The sequence below is a fragment of the Pteropus medius genome, unplaced genomic scaffold (genome assembly GCF_902729225.1).
Source record: "Pteropus medius unplaced genomic scaffold, Ma_sr-lr_union100, whole genome shotgun sequence".
In the NCBI taxonomy this organism is placed as follows: Eukaryota; Metazoa; Chordata; class Mammalia; order Chiroptera; family Pteropodidae; genus Pteropus; species Pteropus medius.
Genome location: NW_024344253.1, coordinates 3,136,919 through 3,158,838, shown reverse-complemented (window position 1 = coordinate 3,158,838; position 21,920 = coordinate 3,136,919). Strand labels below are relative to the sequence as shown.

Here is a 21,920-nt window from a genome sequence, read left to right as displayed (position 1 = left end):
TAAGTAAATGCTTAGAAATTCATAGAGGTGGGCAAAGCAGAATCTGTTTTCCTCTGGTTTCAATTTATAAGTGTTACCACTTGCCTGGATGCCTTTTGCAATGATGAGATTGGATACAAAAACTCATGACCATGTTTCAGGACAGGTAGAGCAGAGACCCACTTTACAACCCAATAGAATCAATTAATTCAGGAAGAGCTGGGGCATGGAAACAATTAAGAAATGGACACAGAAGGGTAGACCCCTCCAAAGGCACTCTGGGCATCTTGTCCTGCAGCATAACATGGGCTGTGGAAGGAAAAATGACAGAGGACAGGTGTTCTGAGAAAGTGTGCATCAGGGAGACCGGTAGGGAGCAGCAGAATGACCTGGTATTGGGCGTAACACAGCTCCCAGGAGTCTAAGAGCTAATGGATGTTAGGAAAATCTGTCACTAAGTAAGAGAATAGGGCCTTAGCCACCATACAGGGTTCAGCAGAAGAACTCCAGTGCCTGGAAGACAGACGGGAACCAATAATCTCATTGTTAGAGGGATGGGGTGCTAAATAGATGACCAAAGCAGAGACATGGGAACAGGGATCAGCTATCAGAAATCAGGTACAAAATGGAAATTGCATTTAAGGATTACAGTGTATAAATCTCGCTATCAAATATAAGGCAGACTGTTTAACCTGAATTAGCAACAGAGACCTAATACTGAATCACAGAATTTACCTGTGTAAATCTCTCTTGCCTAAGGTCAGTGTCTTCAGAGATCAGAGAGGGCTGAGCTTAAAGTTAGGAGATAAGTAAGAAAGAAGGATATTCTAGCGACTTTGGCTTTGTGAAGAGGGATAGGCAAAACAGAGCTAAGAATGAAACACTGATCCATATCAGAGTCCCTCTTTCTACTCTTTACTGAATTGTTTTCATTATTTAAGTCCAACCCACTCTTGGGTCACTTAAGATTAGAGTGTTTGTGGAATTGAATCCATTGATTCAACTAACAAGGTTTTCTGAAAGGCAAAGACAATATGAAGAAGTTTTCTGCTTTTGTCACTGTCAGAGCCTTTCTTAAAGGTCACCACCAACCCGTTCTGCTTCGACATTAATTTCTCTGATTTCTTTGCAACACTGAAGGCAGTGGATTGAGGACCACCTGCTTCTCTCTTGAAATTCTTTCCTCTCATGGTTTCCTGGATCATTTTTTTCCATCTTTCTGACACTCCTGCTCTATGTCCTTTGTTTGCTCCTCTTTCTATTTCCTTCTGCTCATTATTTGCACGTACCCCTCTGCTTTCCCACTGCTGTAAGCCTGGCTCATTACCTGGAAAAGATTAGTGCAATAGCTACTTACCTGGCTTTTCGTCCCTCTTGCTTATCTCCCCTGCTTCCAGATTGATTTTCCTAAAGCATAATGTAATCACACCACTCCCCTGCCCCCAAATTTCATAGCCTTCCACAGCAAATGAAATTAAGTCCCAACTTCTCACTTGGTTTTCAAGGCATTTACATCGAGGTCTCAAGATTATTGCCCATTGGGCCTCCATAGCTAGTCTACATTCTAGACAGATGGGGCCATGTTCTGTTTTTCAAGGATATTCTATACTTTCCGTCCTCTGAGACTTTATTTATGTTCTCCTTTTGCCCTATAATTGTGGTAACTGTATGTCCTGGTTTGCCTGGGTCAGTCCCAGTTTATTCCTGTTGTCTTGATATCAATATTACTAAGCTCCCATTTCACACTCAGAAGTGTAGTAGTTTGGATGATAAATTATGTATATGGTCACCCTACCAATAAAGCTCTTTTCCTGTTTTCTTTCTCAGTCTTACTCCCCACTCTGCACTCTGTTTAATTTTGCTTGTGGTAAAACATAGCCCTATCCTTTCGAGCCATGTGCCATGTAAGAAATATCAACTTTCATGGATTGTCTTTCTCACTCCGTACCCCGCCATAACCAAGTTGATGTCCCTTTACTAGTTTCAACTCCTACGTTGAGCAACATGATGTTGTAGTTATTTGTACTTACGTGTATATTGTTTTATCCTCCATAGTACTTCACAAGTTCAAAGCCTTATTCTTTGTATTAATTCGATTGCTTTCATCGATAAATAACAGAAAACTCTGACTTAAACATTTAAACAATAATGACAATGCATTATATTATGTAATAGAAAATACCAAATTAGCATGGCTCAGAAATGCCTAATTCAGTATCTGAACAACGGGTCAAAAGGTCTGGGTTTCTCTTCTCTTTCTGCTTTGCTATACTGCGTGCCTGCTCTGCTCTTGGCTGGCTCCTCTCATGATTGCACAATGGCCACCCTAGGAATCACGTGCAAATATAATGATGTCTAACAGAAGATTTCTTCTGTGAGTTTCTTTTTAAATGCGAGAAGCCCTATTTTAAAGCATTCATACCTAGCAGAAATCATTATTATTCCTCATTATTCCTTGAATAGAATTTCATCATCTACCCAGGCTTAAGTTTGTCACAGATAGGGTCATCAGGACTTGACAAATTTTCCATCCTTTGAGGCCAAGGATAAGAGAATGATGATAACTGAACAAAATCAAGGCTCTTGAGGAAGCAGGATGGTTAACATTGATTATGCAAACAACAGTGTTTCTACATATGAGTTTGGGTTAAATCAATGTTTATTAAATAGGGTTTTAATTTTATTTCAGGATCTGAAGAATTTTAATCCACTTGAATATTCTGATGCTGTTACGAATTATAAATACATTTATTAAATAAACCTTCAAAATGATCAGCAATGCACATAACAGGTTCATTTCAATACTATTTTGCTTAAGTTCATATGGGGAGATTATAATTAAGATTTTGAAAGAAAACTTGATTGAGATTTTTAATAGGCATCTAAAATTGCTGGCCAGGAAACTGTGCTCAGAATTGCTCATTAAGTAAAATTGTTTTCTGTTGCTTTTTGGAGGAATGTTTTCCCAAGTATTTCAGTCCTATATTCATTGGACTCCTGTATTCATTGAGTTTTATATTCACAGGATTCAAATGTTCATAGGATTTCAATTATTTGTTGCAAATTTGCTTTTTGGTACTAAATTTCAGAATTCTCAAAAGGGCTACCAGTTGCGAAATATAATAAACAATAGGTCAGAAAATTCTGATTTTGAAATGTGCTATAGCACCAAGGGGAGCTTGGTAAGAGAGACTACTAAACGAGGGCCCTCTTCTCTCATGCCCTTGAGAGGACTCTCCTCACACTCAGTGTCTGGAGAGGCCCGACGCCTCCCAAGAGCCTAAGCGAAAAGCAGAAGCCAGAGAATCTGGAGCAGTGCTTGTGTTTTAGCACAGCAGTTAGTACTGTACTCTGCACACTGGGAGCTTGTTCTACCTTCTGAAGCGTTGTCATCACTCTGCAACAGTGATGGGCCCAGTGGGGAGATCATAGGGGGCCCAGCACCCCCGGGGTCAACATGAGAAGGAACCAGCACTATTAACAGGAACTATTCCCTGCAAGAAAAGGAGCAGAAAGACTCACTTTGTTTCTGAATGAAATAGAACAGAACAGAGGAAAACCTCTAAACCCTTTATTGGATATTGCTGCTCAAAGTTATGGACCTTGGTGCCAGAGGGCTTAGAGCTGGCATTTTGTGTCTTCGGCAACACTCTTGCTATCTGCTGAGATATGATGATTCCCAATATTTTGACAGCCCACAGTAGGACTCAATAGAGAAACAGAATCTAAGATTATGCATGGTTTGGACACTTGAACAAGTTTTCTGAAGGATGAGATAAGATTGAATTCCTTCCAAGTGGAAAAGTTAAGGATTCTTATCTCAGGGCAATTTTTTTACATGTATGTTCAAATACATGTAAAACTTAATCTGAATCGAATAGGGAGTGGTGGTGGGAAAATAGCACAGGAACTCAGTAAGTTAGATATGGGAGGGATAGTGGACTTCAATGTCATACTTATCTTTCTCCCTTGATATTCGAATCAATAGAAAGTCTTTCACCTCAGTTCTATGGGCTTCTACTATTCTACTTAACTTTTACAAATAAACATTTAATCATTATTCTTTTGAGAAATAATATGAACCTACAACTTTTTATAAAGTGTTATTTTTTTAAAATGAACTTCCTGTTAATATTAATTGAACCTCCCACCAAAGTGCCCCATCATCAATACTTCAAAAATGACATTTTGGAGTAACAAGCTGATTCTCAAAATAAGATGTGGAAGACTGAGAGGCATTGTGGAAATTAATATTTCCAGCCCCCCTGCACTCTGCACACCCATACAGACTGTGTCTCGACTGTTTGAATAAAAGTAACTGTTTATTGGAGGATCTTACCTATAAGCCTTACTTATCTAGCTTTTTTTTTTTTAAAGAACAGATTCTTATATTTGTGCTTTATGCCAAAAAACTAAGTGGGGGAAATCATATTCATAAGTGCAGAAGTTCAGGTAAAGGAGCTTTCATTGCTAGGCTTTTCTTCCTAAAATAAAGCTAAATAATAAAATATCATAATGTCAAGTATGACACTGAATGATAGTCAGTTAATACATATTTTATAAAGTGCTTTGACTCCATTCCTGTAAAAATCTTCGATGATGAATGTAATATTAGAATTGGAATCACTCTGCCAGTGTTAAAAAGGTCTGCCATTAACAAGTTGTGAGATCTTGGGAAAATTACCTAACCTCTCAGTGCCTCAGTTTTCTTGTCTATAAAAAGGGTTAGTGATACCTACCTGTTAGGGTGGGTGTGAGGACCAAATCAAATGAGTATATGTAAAGTGTCTAGAACAGTAGATGGTCCATGGTAATTGGTATATGTCACTTTTTAAAATGACAACAAAGGGAATATACTTATTAATTTATATAATAAATAAACATATATCAGTATGCTTAAATTAAAGACATTTGGGATAATAAACTATCTGTTTTCTAAAGTGTAATTCTCATTATTTATTGGAAACGCTTAAGTTGGCTTGCTTAATTAATTCACCAAGTCAGAATTGTTAGGGTTTCACATTTAAATTAAAATTATACCTTTTCCTAATACACTGTGAGCTGGAAAGTTGCCTTTATACCAAATATAAATGAGACCAGACTGCAAAATGAGTTTAGATTCCAAGACACATCTCATTCATTTATTTTTGGGTTTCAATCATGTTTTTTTTGGTACGTACTCATCAAACATTTTTAATGGCTTGGTAAAGTATAAGAATTTCCTACGTAATCAACATTTACTCTTCCTGTGGAAGTGTTTTAAAAATAAAGTCCTTCAAATGTCTAGTTTTTTTTTTGTTTTTTTTTTTTTTAAGGAAAAATGAATGGCCTTAAAAGACATTTGTCCTGGCAGTCTGTTTAAAGATGAGAGAAATGAAAGCCAAGAAAACCGGAAGAAGATGGCCTCGAGGGAAAGATCTGTATGATGGATTTGAAATTGCAAGGAATACTATTTCTGCTTTCTCAGGCAGAGCTGTCACATCAAAAGCGTATTTTCATGAAAAGGAGAGTGTTACCCAGAGTATCACAGATTTAGTCTATTGAATGCATATTCCCTTAATGCGAGTAGGGCACTTGAAGGTGATCACTAATAATACAGGCTTGTTGTACAACAGAACATATTCGGTACAGAAGAAATCTCAACCATACAGCAACATAGGTTTTCTGAACTAGAAAAAATATAGGAAAGAAAAAGAGGCAGAATTACTGTCTACTATGAGACAATAATGGAGAGCTACCATGCTACCACACTGGCCCAGGTCTCATGATTATTCTCTGGAGATTCAGTTGCCAGCAGACACGCCAAGGAAGTCCAGTGAGGAGAGTCTGGCTCTTCCGTACCAGAGGAAAGGAATGCTAGTCTTTCTTAGCCACAGATTGGAAAGGTCAGGTAAACCCACTGTCTTTCCCCAGCCACTGTCTGCTGTACAGATACATCCCAAAACGCTACTTAAATACCTTTTTATTTCCCATCTGTGTCACTTTTCAGAGTAATATTTTTCTCTCTCATTGTGTGAGTTAGTACTTGTTCTCCTTTGTTTTAAACATTCTTCTCTTTTCTTCCTAATAACCCGAGAAGTGAATGAGTTTGTCATCACTTTATTCAGTTAGCCTTTCTCAACTTCACTTTTTCTTTCTGAAGAGCCTTAGTTCTTTTATCCAATTACCATAAATAGCTATACTAGCTAATTCTTCCTAAAAGTAAATTTCTCTCCTCTAAAAAAAGATGACTTTTGCTTTTACTTATTTTCCCTGGACTTTCTGAGATACAAGCTCTACTGGATATTCAGGACTGTCCCTAGAACATAGATTTCTAAGATCAAATAAGTTTAGGAAACATAGGGCAGTAAAGTGAACAGTTTTCTTTAACAGATTGTCATGCTTTTGGCCATGCAGGAAAGCTAATTGGGAGGAAATTTCACTCTTAAATGCAAAAGTTCAGACAAGAAAGCTTTTAACTGCCAAACTTTCTTCCTAATATAAAGCAAAATAATAAAGTGTCGTGATGTCAAGATGAACTCTAGAACTGGACTGCATGGAGTCGAGTCCTGCTTATATGACTTATTAGCTCAATGACCTTAGATAAATTATAGACTATCTCTGCGCCTTAGTGTCTTCATGTATAAGATGAAGACAGTAAAATAATGCTGTCATGGGGCAGCTGGAAATCATGACTTTCGATGTGCTAAAATACATTGTGAATCTCCAGGAGGGGTTACAGTTTGTAACTTTCAGCTGATTTTTTTTAAAAGCAAGAATTTTCCTGCCTCAAAAAAAAAAAAAAAAGAACCCAACAACACTTATCTTGCTGAACATAGTTTAAAAAGCACTGACATAGGGACATTTAATTATTGCTTGTGCTTCAAAGGCTCATTTCTAAAAAAAATCCATTATTTCAAAGTCCCAAAGAGTATTTAAATTCTATCATGTTGCTTTTTTATTTTTGACAAAAAAACAGGGGGAAATAATTCAAGCATTCATTTAGGAAGAGCTGGGAAGCAAGATAATAACCAATATGCTTTTATTATTTATTTTTATTAATTATTGAGTTAGCTCTTTTGAGGAATAACAGATACATTATAACAGTACTGGCCTGCAGTAGATTTATGAATATGGGAATTTGACCTTATGATTTAAAATTTTAAAAAAACCTACAAGTATGCAAAATGAGGTTGTATTACAATGCTCTTATCACTTTTCTTATAGCTTATATTCACTACATTTATATGAATGATAGGGCAAAGTATGAATATCAAGTAAAGTTTAAGTAAAGTTAGCAGCATTTCTTTTAATTAGGGAAGTTTTTAAATGGTTTCACAAGCTTCTCATCATTCAAAAAAAAGAAAAAAGAAAGAAAAATAAGAATGCCCAGTGCTTGTAAATCCGCTTTGTCGTTAGGCAGCCCATACTTCCTTTTTCTGTATCCTCATGCTGCTTCCGCCACTCACTCACACACACATACACATGCACTCCAAGATTAGTGGCAGGACTTTCACATTATCTCAACCTATCAAATTATCCTATCCCCCGATAATTATCCTACTCCGGACATCCCAGATTCCCTTACCACAAGCACTAACCCATCACAGATTTGGAGAGAACCTTCAAGGTCATCCAATAATGGCTAAAATATGCATGGTGCTTACTCTGTACTGCTACTCTTCTAAGAATTTTATAATCGTTAACTCATTTAATCCTTACAACAGCCCATGATGGCATTATTTTATTATCTTTATTTTATAGATGAAGACTGAGGCAAAGAGAAGTTATGTGACTTATCTAAGGTCAATCAGCTAATGAGAGTTAAAGCCAAGACTCAATGCCATGCCGTCAGGTCTAGAGTTCACACTCACTGTACCTGCAGAGACAAGTTTGTCTTCTCAGTGTTTGGAACAGACATTCCCGGTAGTGCTGCTCCATCCTGTGCTCTCTAGTCCTCAGGACCTGGAGAGTTCATAGTGACCACAGTGTTTAGATGGAGTTGAAGAAGACTGGACCCCTTTTTACAAGAGCATTGCAGAAAGGAACATCATGTTAGGTCACTTGCATACTCAGTCTTCAGTCAGCCCTTACTCCTTATCTCAACCCTTTCTTATTCATTCACTGGTATTATTTGTATATGTGTCTGTATTGGCAAGTAAGTCGTAAGTTTCTTTGATGGTCTCTTGCATTTCAGCCATAGAGAGACGTGCATTAGACTCTGCGCCTGAGGACGACATGACCTGCTAGGGTGCTGAGCATCGAGTAGCTTGTCAGGACACTTTATCTCTCCAAGTCTCACTTAAAACATCTAGAAAGTGAGAACATTGGATGTCTTTTTATTTTAGGTTTCATTTAACCTGTCCTTCATATAATCCCACCCTTCACTACAATGCCTCTGCTAGCTCTTTGCGCAGTACAATTAATTAATAATTATTTGTTCAAATAAATATCTAGAAACCCCTTTTAAAATATCTCTGACAAATTTAAAATGTAGACCTCTTGAAATATCCTGTAGAGAGCTTGGGGGCTTATTAAAACACAGATGGCTGGATCCCACACCCAGAGTTTCTAAGTCAGTAGGTCTGGCACAAGACCTGAGAATTCTCATTTCCGTCAAGCTTTCAGGTGCTGCAGGTGCTGCATGTCTGGAGACCACAGCCAAGAACCATTGCCCATAGAATACTCTCAAAATAGACCTGTACCTTTTCTGTCGTTTTCCAAATTAAAAGTGACTGAATAAGCTTATTCCAGCCAGTGGCTGGGTTGGCAGCTTCACGTGTGTCTTCTCCCCTGCTGTCTGCATTTTAAAGGGAATCTTTGAAAGTCTGTAAATCTAACGCAAAGAAACAAATCCAGTTCTTGGCCTCATATCCTTTTATCTAAGCTGCCTTTTGACCACTGCTTCACTAACTATCCTCTTCTAGGGATGTTTGGCCTCCTGGTCGCCACACGCCCACCATCTTAACCACCACTAGTAACAAGTAAAGGTAATGGCACGGATTTGAGAGATGGGCTGCCTTAGGCTCAGACACTGGTTCCTCACCCTATGCCCAACTCTAGGCAGTTTGCTTTATCTAGGCTTCATTTTCTTCTTCTGTAAGTGGATTTTAATAATAATACCTACCACATAGGGTTATTTTAAAGATTAATTTGGTAAATATTTGCAAAGCACTTAGAATAGTCTCTAAAAATTAGTAAACGCCATGTTAGTTTTTTAAAACCTTTTTTCCTCAGCTTTATTGAGATATAATCGATGTGTAACATTGTGCAAGTTTAATGTGTACAGTGTAATGATTTGATATATTTATATATTGCAAAATGATTACCACCATAGGGTTAACTAACATCTCCATCATGTCATATAATTAGTGTGTGCATTATTATTGTTGTGTGTGTGTGTGTGTGTGTGTGTGTGTGTGTGTCTGTGTGTGGTGAGAATAATTAAGATGTAATCTTTTAGATCTTCTACCTGCTGGGGGCTCTCCATGGTGAGGAGTGGGGGAGGGATGGGGTCATTTCCCACTGAGCCTGACGACCCTGCTGGGTTAGGCCCAATAGTACTAAGCAGGGCCTGCAACATAATCTACGGGTTCTAGGACAAAGTGAAAACACAGGACTCCTTGTTAAAATATTAAGAATTGGAAAAAGTTAAATGGCGTAGATGAGAGAGGCTTTGCTCATCTGCTCTTACAACCAGATCAAACAGGGAGCAAACAGCAAGCAGAGTCACCTACAACTAGGGAGAGAACTAAGGAATCACCCTGCAACAGCAGAAGATAGGAGGAGAGGCTGCGAGGCTGCCTGGTCTCGAGCGGCTGAGTGGGACAGAGGCTGCAGCAGCGGACTTTCATGGTGCCGAACCTGCTTGCACTCAGCACCAGCACTAGAACCAGGCTTTCTCCAGGGCAGAAGTGCTGGTGGCAACCATTGTTCCCTGTTTAGCCCTCCTCCCTCCCAGTATGCAGACTCAGCGCCGCCATAGCTGAGACTTCATCAACTAAATAACAGAGGTCGCTCTGCCCAGGGGTTTCTCTGAAACTCCACCTCCCCCAGGTTGTGGCCCCACCCAAGCCACGTCCAGTTGTGTCCTTGGTGAGTCCTGTGCAACTTGCTGAGCAGCGCCAAGACTCACACTGGTGGTAGCTGACTTCGGTTTCTGGTGTGGTTTCTGGAGGCAACAATAAGCACAGCATCTGTGGATTGCTTGCTGAATCTTAACAGGTGGCCCTGGAGGGGCACAGGCTGGGGCTAAACTTGGCCTGCAGCTGAACCCCTCTCAGGACTGTGCCACTGGACACCTACTACACAAATCCACACTAATAAGACTAGGAGACTTAAGAGTTTTGCTTAGTACATAGAAGCAGACACAGAAAGGCATCCAAGATGAGAAGACAAAGAAGCAGAAACCATATGAGAGAACAGAACAGAGATCCAGAAATAATGGAGTCAAGCAATCTAACAGATGAAGAGTTCAAAACACTGGTTATAAAGATGCTCAATGAACTTAAGGGAAGAATAGATGAACTCATGAGAACTTTAACAAAGAGATAAAAAAAAAAAACATAAAAATGGAAGTGGAAATTATAAAAAGGAACCAGTTAGAAATGAATACATTATTTGAGATGAAGTGGATATTAGAGGGAATGAACAGAGTGGATGAAGAAGAGGATCAAACCAAGGTAAAGGAAGGGGAAGCCAAGGACACCCAATCAAAATAGCAAGAAAAAAGAAACCAAGACTATAATAATAATTTAAGGAGTGTTCAGGACAAAATTAAGTGTAAAACATCTAGGTTATAGGGTACCTGAAGGAGGAGAGGGAGAACAAGAAGTGGAAAAGCTATTTGAAGAAACAATGATGGAAAATTTCCCTAACTTGGTGAAGGAAATAGACATAAAACCCCAGGAAGCTAAGGGAGTCCCAAAAAAGAGGGACCCAAAGAGGCCCACACCAAGACACAACATAATTAAAATACCAAAGGTTAAATACAAAGAGAGAATCTTAAAATGTAGCAAGAGAAAAGCAGTTAGTTACCTACAAGGGAGCACCTATGAGACTGGCAGCTGATTTCTCAAAAGAAACTTTGCAGGATAGAAGGACTTGGCACAAAATATTCAAAGTGATGAAAACCCAGAATCTACAACCAAAAATCCTTTATCCAGCAAAGCTATCATATCAGATCATAACATTCACAGATAAAAAGCTTCCCAAAGATAAGCTAAAGGAATTCGTCAATACCAAGCCACTATGGTAGAAAATGTTGGAGGGAATTCTTTAAGAAGAAAAACCATTTATCAAAATCACAAATAAAAAATAGCAATAACTATATATCTGTCAACGACTACCTCAAATGGAAAAGAATTAAGTACTCCAACCTGAGGATAAGGTGGCTGAATGGCTAAGGAAACAAGACCACTACATATGCTGCCTCCAAGAGACTCACTTCAGTTTGAAAGACACACAGACTAAAAAGAAGGGGAGGAAAAGATATTGCCTTGATGGACCTAGATTGTGCTAAATGAAGTAAGTCGGATAGAGAAAGACAAATACCACATGATTTCACATACATGCGGAATCTAAAGAACAAAATAAACAACAATAACAACAAAAATGGAAACAAACTCGTAGATACAGAGAATATTTTGTGAGCTACTCAACAGGAGAGGAGTTTGGAGGAGATGGTAGAAAAGGGCAAAGGGGATTAAGAAATACACATGGATGGTTACAAAATAGTTACAGAGATATAAAGCATTGCATAAGGAAAATATTCAACTATATAATAAATATGTAAGGGAGGAGAAGGGCACTAGATTTAATGGGGTGATCACTTGAGCTCTAATCATTATACTGTACAACTGAAACTAATATATTATTGTATGCCAGTTATAATTGAAAAAACTCATTGGATTGTACAATGTAAATATGAGCAAGTAATTGTCTATTATATTTTGATAAAGCTTGGGGAAAAGGATGTAATCTTTCAGTAACATTCAAGTATATAATGCAGTATTATTAACTATAATTGCCAGGCTGTACACTAGATCCCCAGAATTTATTAATCTTATAACTGGAAATTTGTTCCCTTTGGCCAATATCTCTCCACTCCTCTGACCCCAGCCCCTAGTAACCACCAATCTATTGCCTGTTTCTGTGAGTTCTACTTCCTTTTAAAAAAAATTTCACATGTAATTGATAACATACAATATTTGTCTTTCTCTGTCAGATTTATTTCACTTAGCATAATTAGCGTTATGTCCTCAAGATTCATCCAATTTGTTGCAAAGGGCAAGAATTTCTTTCTCGTGGCTGAATAGTGTTCCATTTTATATGTACCTCATCTTTATCCATTCATCCATAGATGGATGCTAAGGTTGTTTCTGCATCTTAGCTATTGTGAATAATGCTGCAGATATCTCTTCGATATTCTGATTTCAATTCCTTTGGATAAGCACCCAAAAGCGGGATTGCTGGATCATATGGTAGTTTTATTTTTAATTTTTAAGAAACCTCCATACTGTTTCTCATAGTGGCTACAGCAGTTCACATTCTCACCAAGAGTGCACAAGGGTCCCTTTTCTCCACATCCCCTCCTCGCCAACACTTTTTGTCTCTTGTCTATTTGATGATGGCTATTCTAACGGATGTGAGGGGATAGCTCTTTGTGCTTTTGATTTGCATTTCCCTGATTATCAGTGATGTCAAGCACTTTTCATGTGTCAGTTAGCCATTTGTGTGCCTTCTTTGAAAAACTGTCTATTCACTTCCTTTGCCCTTTTTTTTTTTTTTAAATTGGGTTGTTTGCTTTTTTTGCTATTGAGTTGTAAGGGTTCTTTCTATATTTTGCACATTAAGCCCTTATCAGATATATGATTTGCATAGATTTTCTCCCATTCCATAGGCTGCCTTTTCATTTTGTTGATTGTTTCTTTTGCTGTGCAGAAGCTTTAATTTAGTGTTTATTATGTTATGTATTTCCCAAATTTTCCTATGAAGGTATCACCTTCGTGCTTTCTATGATGGATGAATACCACCTCAACTATCATTTATTTTTTTCTTTAAATAATTCTACTTTACTAGAAAATTATTACAAAAGGAAACTTATATCATTACCATAAATGGAATACAAATATCACTTGGTAAATAGAAGATAAGTGTTTTTCGATTCTAGCAAATTATTGTTTTCTGTTGGATTCTGAGCCTGAGACTTGCTCCCTCTTTATTAAAAATGGTGAAATTAGCAAGTTTTAGCTGCTGGAACAAATAAACTCCCATATTCCACTGGCTCTACACATTAGAGTTTATCTTTCACTCACGTGACAATTCAGTGCAGGGCTGCTGACTGAAGGACTTTGAGTCCTTCCATCTTCTGCCACCAAGTGCTGGGCCCAGAAATAGCTCTGCTTCCAGCCAGCAGATGGGGAAAGAGAACATGAAGACACCCCTGATTTTTGTTCCCTCTTTGGTCTGAAATTGACACACATAATGCATCTAGACATTCCTTTGGTGTAAGTCACCTAGAGGCAGGTGTGCAGGGAATGTTGGTCCAGGCTAGATAATCACCTCCCACAGCAACTTTTTAGTATGAAAACAAGAATACAAGTTTTTGTGGTCAAATTGTGAAATATATAGTTTCTTAATTACTGGGAGGGATTGTGCAACGATTGTGTCACTAACTATATTATTTCTTTAGTTCAATTAATTTTCCTCTCTTCTAACCTTGGTTCCACTTAAAAACTAAGTTAGCAACTGCCTTATATAGCAAGGGTGTTGAAATTAATATATACACAGAAGAAACCTTATTTCTCAATATCATGACACAAAATTAACGATAATACCCAGTGTAGTTATTTTACCTCTTTGTATAGCTTAGAACTTTCCTTGACTAGCTTGAAATTGATAATGGATATGGGCTCGCTCTCTCTCTCTCTATATATATATGTGACTTTGTAATTATCAAGAATGCACAATGTGTTCGACAGGAACCTAAATATAAACCCAAACCCCTCTTACATTTAAAATTTTGTATATCCCATGGCTATACTTTTAGAGGCTAAAATTGCTTTTCAGATATTATTTCACATATATCTGAAGCATATGAGACACACTTGCCAGGTACCATCACACTGATGGCATGACCTCGACTGCGCTATTACATATGAAATGGTTTTCTTGTACCAATATCAAACTAATAATGCATAGATATCTTTGAGTCATCACCAGTTGAAGAGGAGAGGAATTTCATATTGGATTTTTGTCAATGAAAGCATAAAGCTATTTGGAGTTTGACATTTGATGAACATCTGCAATGATTTTATCTTCCTGGAAAACTTTACTTCATAATTTTGTTACTAAGGAATTTGGACAATAGAGAGTCAGCCTGTGGGAGTTGAAGTGTGAGAGCAATTATGTTCTCTTAACAGTATTTTACACGCTTATACTGATGATTTACGGTTCACACCTGCATGTTTGTAGGTGCTGGTTTCATCAGCAATATGGGGCTTTTTACTCACTGCCAAACAGAGACCTAATACCACATCTGTCCTCAAAGATGGGAAAGAGGTATAGATGGGGCCATTTAGGAAGGGGGAGCTGTGTAGGTCCAGCTTGATAAGCTGTAGTGAGGGCTCAAGAGGCTTCATAATGTTAATACTGAGTTCAATAAAGCATAATGGGATGACTCAATGAGAGCATGGAGTATAATAGGGGACACAGGACTTCAGTTTGGGGAGGTCTGTGGAATGCGGGCCAGGTGAGGTTCCCCAGCCCAGGTCTTGCCTCCAAGGACATACCTATCAAGTTGCAGTTGGCAGGGGATTGTGACTCAAGGAACAGCACAATTCCTCAGACACAACCTGGCTGGGTAGGGGAAGCAGTGAGGGCCCTTTGGTATCGGCTCCTGAGCCTTTGGTGAGCATCTTATCACATTCCATACCAGGTTGAATCTTGGCAGAGGGAGAGTGGGGGTGAGATGAGATTTGTGAACCCAAAAGGAAAATAGAAGGCAGATGCAAGAAATGAAGTGAGAGTTGACAGCTATGTGCTTACCGTGCCAGCCTACACTTTCTATGCCAGTAGAGTCTCCCCGACCCGTTTTCTTTCATGTCCCAACGAATGGAGGGCTTTCGCTAAGGTGGGGGAGGAGCGCCCCCTAGAACCTCTGCCCGGCAGGAAGCGGGTAGAGTCCGCAGCGAGGCCACAGGTCCCTCGCGCGTGTCCCCGGCGCCGTGGACAGGCAGGAGGAGACGCCACGTGCCTTCTCAGTCAGCTCAGTTAACAATACTTGTCACCTCAGCTCTCTCTGGAAACAGCTTTCATTTATTAGTTCACAAAAGAAAGGCAATGTTATCAAGGAAAACTACGAAGTGACAAAGCTTTTAGCAGCCCTGTGTCTGGCTTCTGTTGCCCCTGCACCGTCATGTTTCCCCGTCTCCCACTCCCGGGAGAGAAAGCAAACCAGTGATGCTCTTTACCCCCCGGTGGCTGTGAGGATCTAATGAAAATGGCAGCCGGTGACTCCAGACTAAGAGCCCCCGTCTAGGTGATGGGGGACAAATGACCAAACCATGAGATCCTCAGTTCCATAAGAATCAAGGTACGCAGAGGAAACATGAGAAAATTTCAGTGAAAACAGACTCTCAGAGAAATAACGGCAGAGTTAGAAAGGGTGATGAGAAGCTGCTTTGGGTCTTTGCTGGAGGGCTGGCGTGTGTGTCAAAGGGACCAGGGAAGTCTTTTTCTGTACGCAGTTCTCTTACTCCTGGAGGCCCCAGAAGTTGCAGAGGTCCTGATGAGGTGCTTTGTGTCCCAACACTTTCCTCTTAAAACTGTAGACATGCTGGGAATGTGGTGGAGCTCCAGGGTGTACCCTGGGCATTGGGAAGCCAGAGCAGGGAGCAAGGGGCTGACCCAGCTTAACCCAGAAAAGGTGGAGGAAAAGCTCACCAGTTTCTAGACAGAGGCTATGGTCAAAATAGATCTGAACTTGAATTGAGATTCTAGCTACTCTAGAGAATTGTTCTGATTTCTATGGCAGTGTCAAAGTTAAACAAGATACAATTACTTAAAAATAAAGTATGGACATTAATTACACAGCAAAATAAGTGATTGCCACTTTGAAGCAAAAATCTTTTGTGAATTTAATTTTTTAATGAAGTTTTTTAGAAAACATTTGTATTCATAATTTATTAGTTTAATACTCCCTCGAATTGAGAAAAATATGGGTTAGATACATAGAAATAAGGTTATAATAAAAGGATTTGGTTAAGCAAATATGGTTCCGTTTTTCTATTGAGATTATCACTTCTCAAAGAAGCTCTTTTTTGTGTTTTTTTGTTTGTTTGTTTTTTTAAAATAAAAACATTCTCCATTACACTGGTTAAATTCTAAAGTTCTTTAACCTTTTATTTCCTTGCAAGATAATAGTTGGAGAAACTGCTGTGTTTTGCCTACAACTGGCCACAAGGGATTTTGAAAACCAGGAGAAAACTATTTTAACCGGAGACTGTTGCTATATAAACCCACTGGTGCGACGAACTGTTCGATTTCTTGGTATGTGTCATTGAATTGTTTTTATTGTTGCTGAAACAATATTTATGTATAAGCTAATCTTTAAAATGACCAGCATTTTAACTGTATGCAAGTATTTGGTTATATTTTCTTTGAAATGTTTCACCTTAGTTTTAAAGATAAGCCCTGCATACTACTCTCTCAAATTGTAAGACTCCACATCAGTTGTCATTTCCGTATTATTTTAAAGAAGAAAAAACATTACACTTGGATGTTTAATATTCTTTAAGAAACTAAAAATTACTTAACTAAAGAAATGATTTACTGTGTTTATGATATTTCAGAAACAATGCTTGGAGAACGATAACTTAGATTGTTGAACATCACGAAGGAGAAGAAAAGTAGCTTATCAAATAAAAGACATGCTGTATTTGTTAAAATTATCAGATGTTGAATTTTGTGCAGCACTTCTGAGCTTTTTTTTTTTTTTAACCAACAAAATGTATTGATTTTATTAGAGGACAAGATTTACTGATACTTTAACTTTCAATCTCAAACTCTAGCACTAACAAATATGAACATTGATGAAGTGTTGTAAATCATCTCAATTCAATAGAAACGACCAAGACAAAATTTTTACTGACACAATAAATTTAATACAAATTATTATCTCCTGGACTTACCAGATAAAAAATTATGTCTGTATATACTAAACATCCTTTGAAATAAATTGTGATTGTTATTAAGATTAAGATTAAGGATACTATAACCCTTCAATATATTTCTCATATTAATAGGATCAAGATGAAGACTTTTAGGTATTATGCATAGATCATTTAAACTCACATAAAGTCTAATCAAATGTCGTTGTACCTTTAAATCTCTCTGAAAACAGAAGGTCTTCATATCTAAGACTGTTGTTCTTATTGCCATCAAGTTACACATCTCCAAAGCTGTCATTTACATTGTGGTAGGGATAACTTTCATGTGAAATTTTAAAAAGTTTTTCTTCACATGCATCAATACTGTGTTCTTGACTCATTTTTCTTTGCCTGAGAGTTATTTAATAACAAAATAAGCAGTAATGTACTCAAAACTAAAACTGATGAAATTCACACTTTTCTAAATACCATTAAGCAAATTATATTATGCCCACTTAAGTAAAGTATTTTTTTCTGCATTTGCACACATATTTCTAAAGTATGTATGGCACGAAGTAAGTGTGTTTTAAGTCTCCATGTTTCTTCTTATATGATTTTATGAAGTATTTAGGAGTGCTTCATTTGTTTCTTGCTACCTCATTTATCAAGATTTGGATTTTCTAGTTTGTCGTAATAAAATAGGAACCTTGTAAGTAAAGCATTACTGCATAACAGGACATCACTGTTTATAGTGTTTTTATTCTGGACGTCAGCATAGTGGACACTCATGGGATCTCATTTTAATAAGTATCTTCGTAGTCAACTATAGTATTGGCCATGGGCTTGATGCATTAACATTTTCATTCTAAAGCATATTTGGGAACTTTACAGGTGTCAGGATATTTCTTTATTTTAAACTTATACCAGATAAAGAGAGTGGTTTGGTTAAATAAAATGAGTACATTTTAGCCTAGATTTCAAAGAATAGAGACGAAGATGTCATTTAGGTTCCTGGACTAGGCCATAATGTTTGGAAGGAGAAATTGTGTAAAATGAACATTTTATTGTGCTTTATTCTCTTTCATTTCTCTGCCTCTCCCAAATTTCTGCTTCTGATAACATTTAATTTGTATGACACAAGGAGTGCTGGTAAGAGGTAAAGAAAGGGCTTTTATTATTTCCTTTAAAATTTTTTAAATAAAGAGAGAACTAAGGTCTTTCTTTCATTGCTATTTCATACTCATAGAGCTTTGCTATGTGCAGGTTTATGTTCATGAACCTTTTATGATCTTATATAATATTTTGGAAATTGAAAGAATAACCATTCATCGAATATTGGAAAATTATTTGATCCTGAACAAATTTCCTGGTGATTTCTGACACAATAGCCAATAATTATGTGAAGGCTTAGGAAACAAATAATCCAGAAATATATGGCTAAAAAGAAAAGCATATAATTACTATAATAGAGTTATATGACATTTTAATGAACCAACTGGGAAATAATATTTTGGTATAGTTTTTAAAATGTCCTGATGGATTTTATTTTCCAAAATTATAAAAGAATGGATTTCTTTACACCGGTACCACATCCTTGAATGTTGTATCTCTCAGTTTAATAGAAAAAGATGCCAAAGAATTTATTTTGTCTACCCTACCTAAATAGAAAGATAAGTTTTGGCAACAATGATCAATGACATTAAATTTAGAAAATGTTTTCAGTATTTGAGTAAACTGGTAAGTTCCTTACAAAAGGGAGGAAAAAGATCTGTGTACTTAATTTTATACCTTTAGTTAATCAAAGCAAGTAAATTTTAATACTGTGAAGATAATTAAAAATTATAATTTTGATAGTTTTATTGTTTACTAAATTGACCCAAATTTGATAAATTAAAATTCATGAAAGATAAGGTGGGACTAAGTTACTAGCTATAGGTGACTTTTAAAAATGTGTTTCTGAAAGCAATGTAGAGATTACTCTGAGAACATTCTGCTACTTAAGATTTTCCATGATATTTAAATGAAGACTGATGGCGTTGGATTTTACTGCTAATTGGCACCTCCAGCAGAGTTAATATCAGTCTGAATGGGTTTAAAAAGCGTAAATAGGGGAGACAACTGCTTTGCTTTATGGTAGTAAGATAAAAAATATTTTCAAAATAGGGAAAAATAAAGATTGCTAACATTAGCAGAAGGTGATAGACTGAGCCCTCTTTAGGGAAACATGTCTTCATTTAAAAAATCATATCACCCAAGTAGAGTCTTAGAATATATCTTCTTCTTTTATCTCGAGGCTTATAAACCTGCCATGCATAAAAATGTAGCCAGTGGTAGACAGCTCAACATGTTAAATAATTTAACACTCCCACCACTCCAGCAAGCAAAGGGAGTAAGTAGCTGGAGAGGAATGAAATGGAAAGAACCGTATGTATATACGTATGTATGAACTATTTTATGGTTTCTGAAATATTTCCATGTTGGTTTATTGTAAATTGAAATACAAAAAAAAAAAAAAAGAGAGTTAAAATGGTGTGTTTTCTTCCTCAGGAATTTATACGTTTGGGCTGTTTGCTACAGACATCTTTGTAAATGCAGGACAAGTGGTCACAGGGAATCTGGCTCCACATTTCCTCGCCCTGTGTAAGCCCAACTACACAGCGCTGGGGTGTCAGCAGTACACACAGTTCATCAGTGGGGAAGAGGCCTGCACGGGCAACCCAGATCTCATCATGAGAGCGCGGAAAACATTCCCGTCCAAAGAAGCGGCTCTCAGTGTCTATGCAGCTATGTATCTGACAGTAAGTACGATTACAAACCAGTCTTAGTCTGTCACTCTGTCACTCTCCCGGTGTGGACATGATTTCTTCCAGCCATCATGGGAGTCACATTAACAGCTTCCTGTAGACCATTTAATTTGTCTTTAATAATAGCTGTTTGTACTGCGAATAAATAAGTCAGTTGACTCTCATGAGATTACATGTGAGTAGTTGGTTGTGTTAAAAATATAGCCATTAGCATTTCTATTTGAGGATGTGTTTGTCTTTATATTAAATAGGGCTTAACGGAAGCAAATTTGTCCTGTGGCAGTCCTCCCATAAACTTGTAAAAGCACAATTAAGAGAACTGCCCAGGCCTTTTAGCTGCTTACTCAAGCTCTAATATTCCCTGGTGGGGGTAAGGAAAGGGGCATTCTTTTTCTAGAAAGCTCTTTTGCTATTGGTAACCATATCATCATAGTATCTCAACTAGTGTTTTAATATTTTCTTGTAGAACCAAAATGTTTTTATATATTAAATTTTTCCTTGATTCTTATTTGTCATCATTTTAGTGGTAAGAGTCAGGCCCCAAATGCAGCTATCTTAGGACCCATAGGTGGAAATAAGTGGTCGTGGGTGGGTGGTTACTGATCCGCAGGAGAGGAAGAAGGGCAACCTTGGCAGGCAGCTCTTGACTCCAGAATTCCAGCCTTCAGCCTTTCCCTCTGTCACCAGAGTCCACCTTGTAGCAGTGCAAGTGGACTCTAAAAGTATGCTCTGTAGCCTTTCCTTAGCTACAGCGAGAAGGTCAGAGAATTTAAATGTTTTTGGGGGTTCTCCTTTCCAATGGTGCCAACAGTTACTTCCTTCTGATTTCAACTCATTGACAAGACCGATTTGAAACCAAATTTGATCATTTCTAATGACTTGAATAAAACTAGGAATTATTTTTACCCTCAAAGAGCTATTTGATTATGGCAACATTTCTAATGTTCTTCATTCAGTTATGTCAGGTTATCTCTAAAAGCAGAAAGAATATACCCTGTGACACCTCCACTCGAGATTAGAAATAAAGATTACTAAAAAAAGGACAATTTAGAAGGGGAAACGTAGCATTGTACATAACAGTCATAATGGCAGGATAATTTTGGAGACTGGAAATATATCTATTTTAACATTTTAGAAAATTTTTAGCCAAGCTAATTCCATCTCGCATTGCCTGGACTTTTAAAAAATCCTATCGAGACAATTTTTAGAAAGTTAAGGATCAAGTCCCATTCTACTCATTATCTGTTCCACTGTCTTCTGACTTCCGTGCAGTTTGTGAGTTACAGCTCCCTCCTTGCCCTTGCACTGTGCTCCCAGCTCTGCTCCTCTAATTTCCCCTCACTTCCTTAGCCCATCGGCTTTGCTTTCTGCTTCACATTCCAAGACTTGCTATGAAATCTGCTATCCATTCATAGTCTTTCCTATTATTCGCTAAATTGCTTGACTGCATGTTTCCCCTCTCCTAGAATCTGAAGACGCATTCAGCCTTAAAATGAAGATTTAAAACTCGAGTAAATCAGAAGTCATAAAATATTTTTATTCATTGTCATCACATCTAAATCTAATGTTTATATTTGTGCCTGGGTACAAATTGCAAATGTATCTACATATACATATGTGATCAAGCCAATGACTTGAAATAAATTCCAGAATACTCTCTGACCCCAAATACTATTACATGATTATCTGAGCTCTAACAGATGATAGATTTTGCTGTGTAGCCAAGGTTTGCCAATAGTGATGAATGTGCTAGTGTAGTAAAATAGTTGGTCTTTTTATTCTGCCAAAATGGTGTTTTCAAAGGGATTGCTATGGGAGAAGGCATTATTCTTTTATGTACTGGGAAAATCTTGATACCTTGTCTTGCCCCTGGTCTGCTGGCATTTATTTTAGCAACTTCTTACTTGATTTGTTTTAGCATCTCACTTGAAGGCATTTATTTAAGGAATATATTAATTATAAACCATACTGTTCTAGTCTATAATAAAGAGTTGGAGATGCTTATAAT

At 37.5% G+C, this 21,920-nt stretch overlaps 1 protein-coding gene across 1 annotated transcript in view; it reads left to right on the top strand.

The window, feature by feature from the left end:
* Positions 1–21,920, top strand: part of PLPPR5 (phospholipid phosphatase related 5) — an 89,188-nt gene that overhangs the window by 17,182 nt on the left and 50,086 nt on the right. The window contains exons 2-3 of the mRNA XM_039869551.1: positions 16,377–16,509; positions 19,656–19,906. Of these exons, the coding sequence (XP_039725485.1) occupies positions 16,377–16,509; positions 19,656–19,906 (384 nt within the window). The remainder of the gene's footprint in view (positions 1–16,376; positions 16,510–19,655; positions 19,907–21,920) is intronic.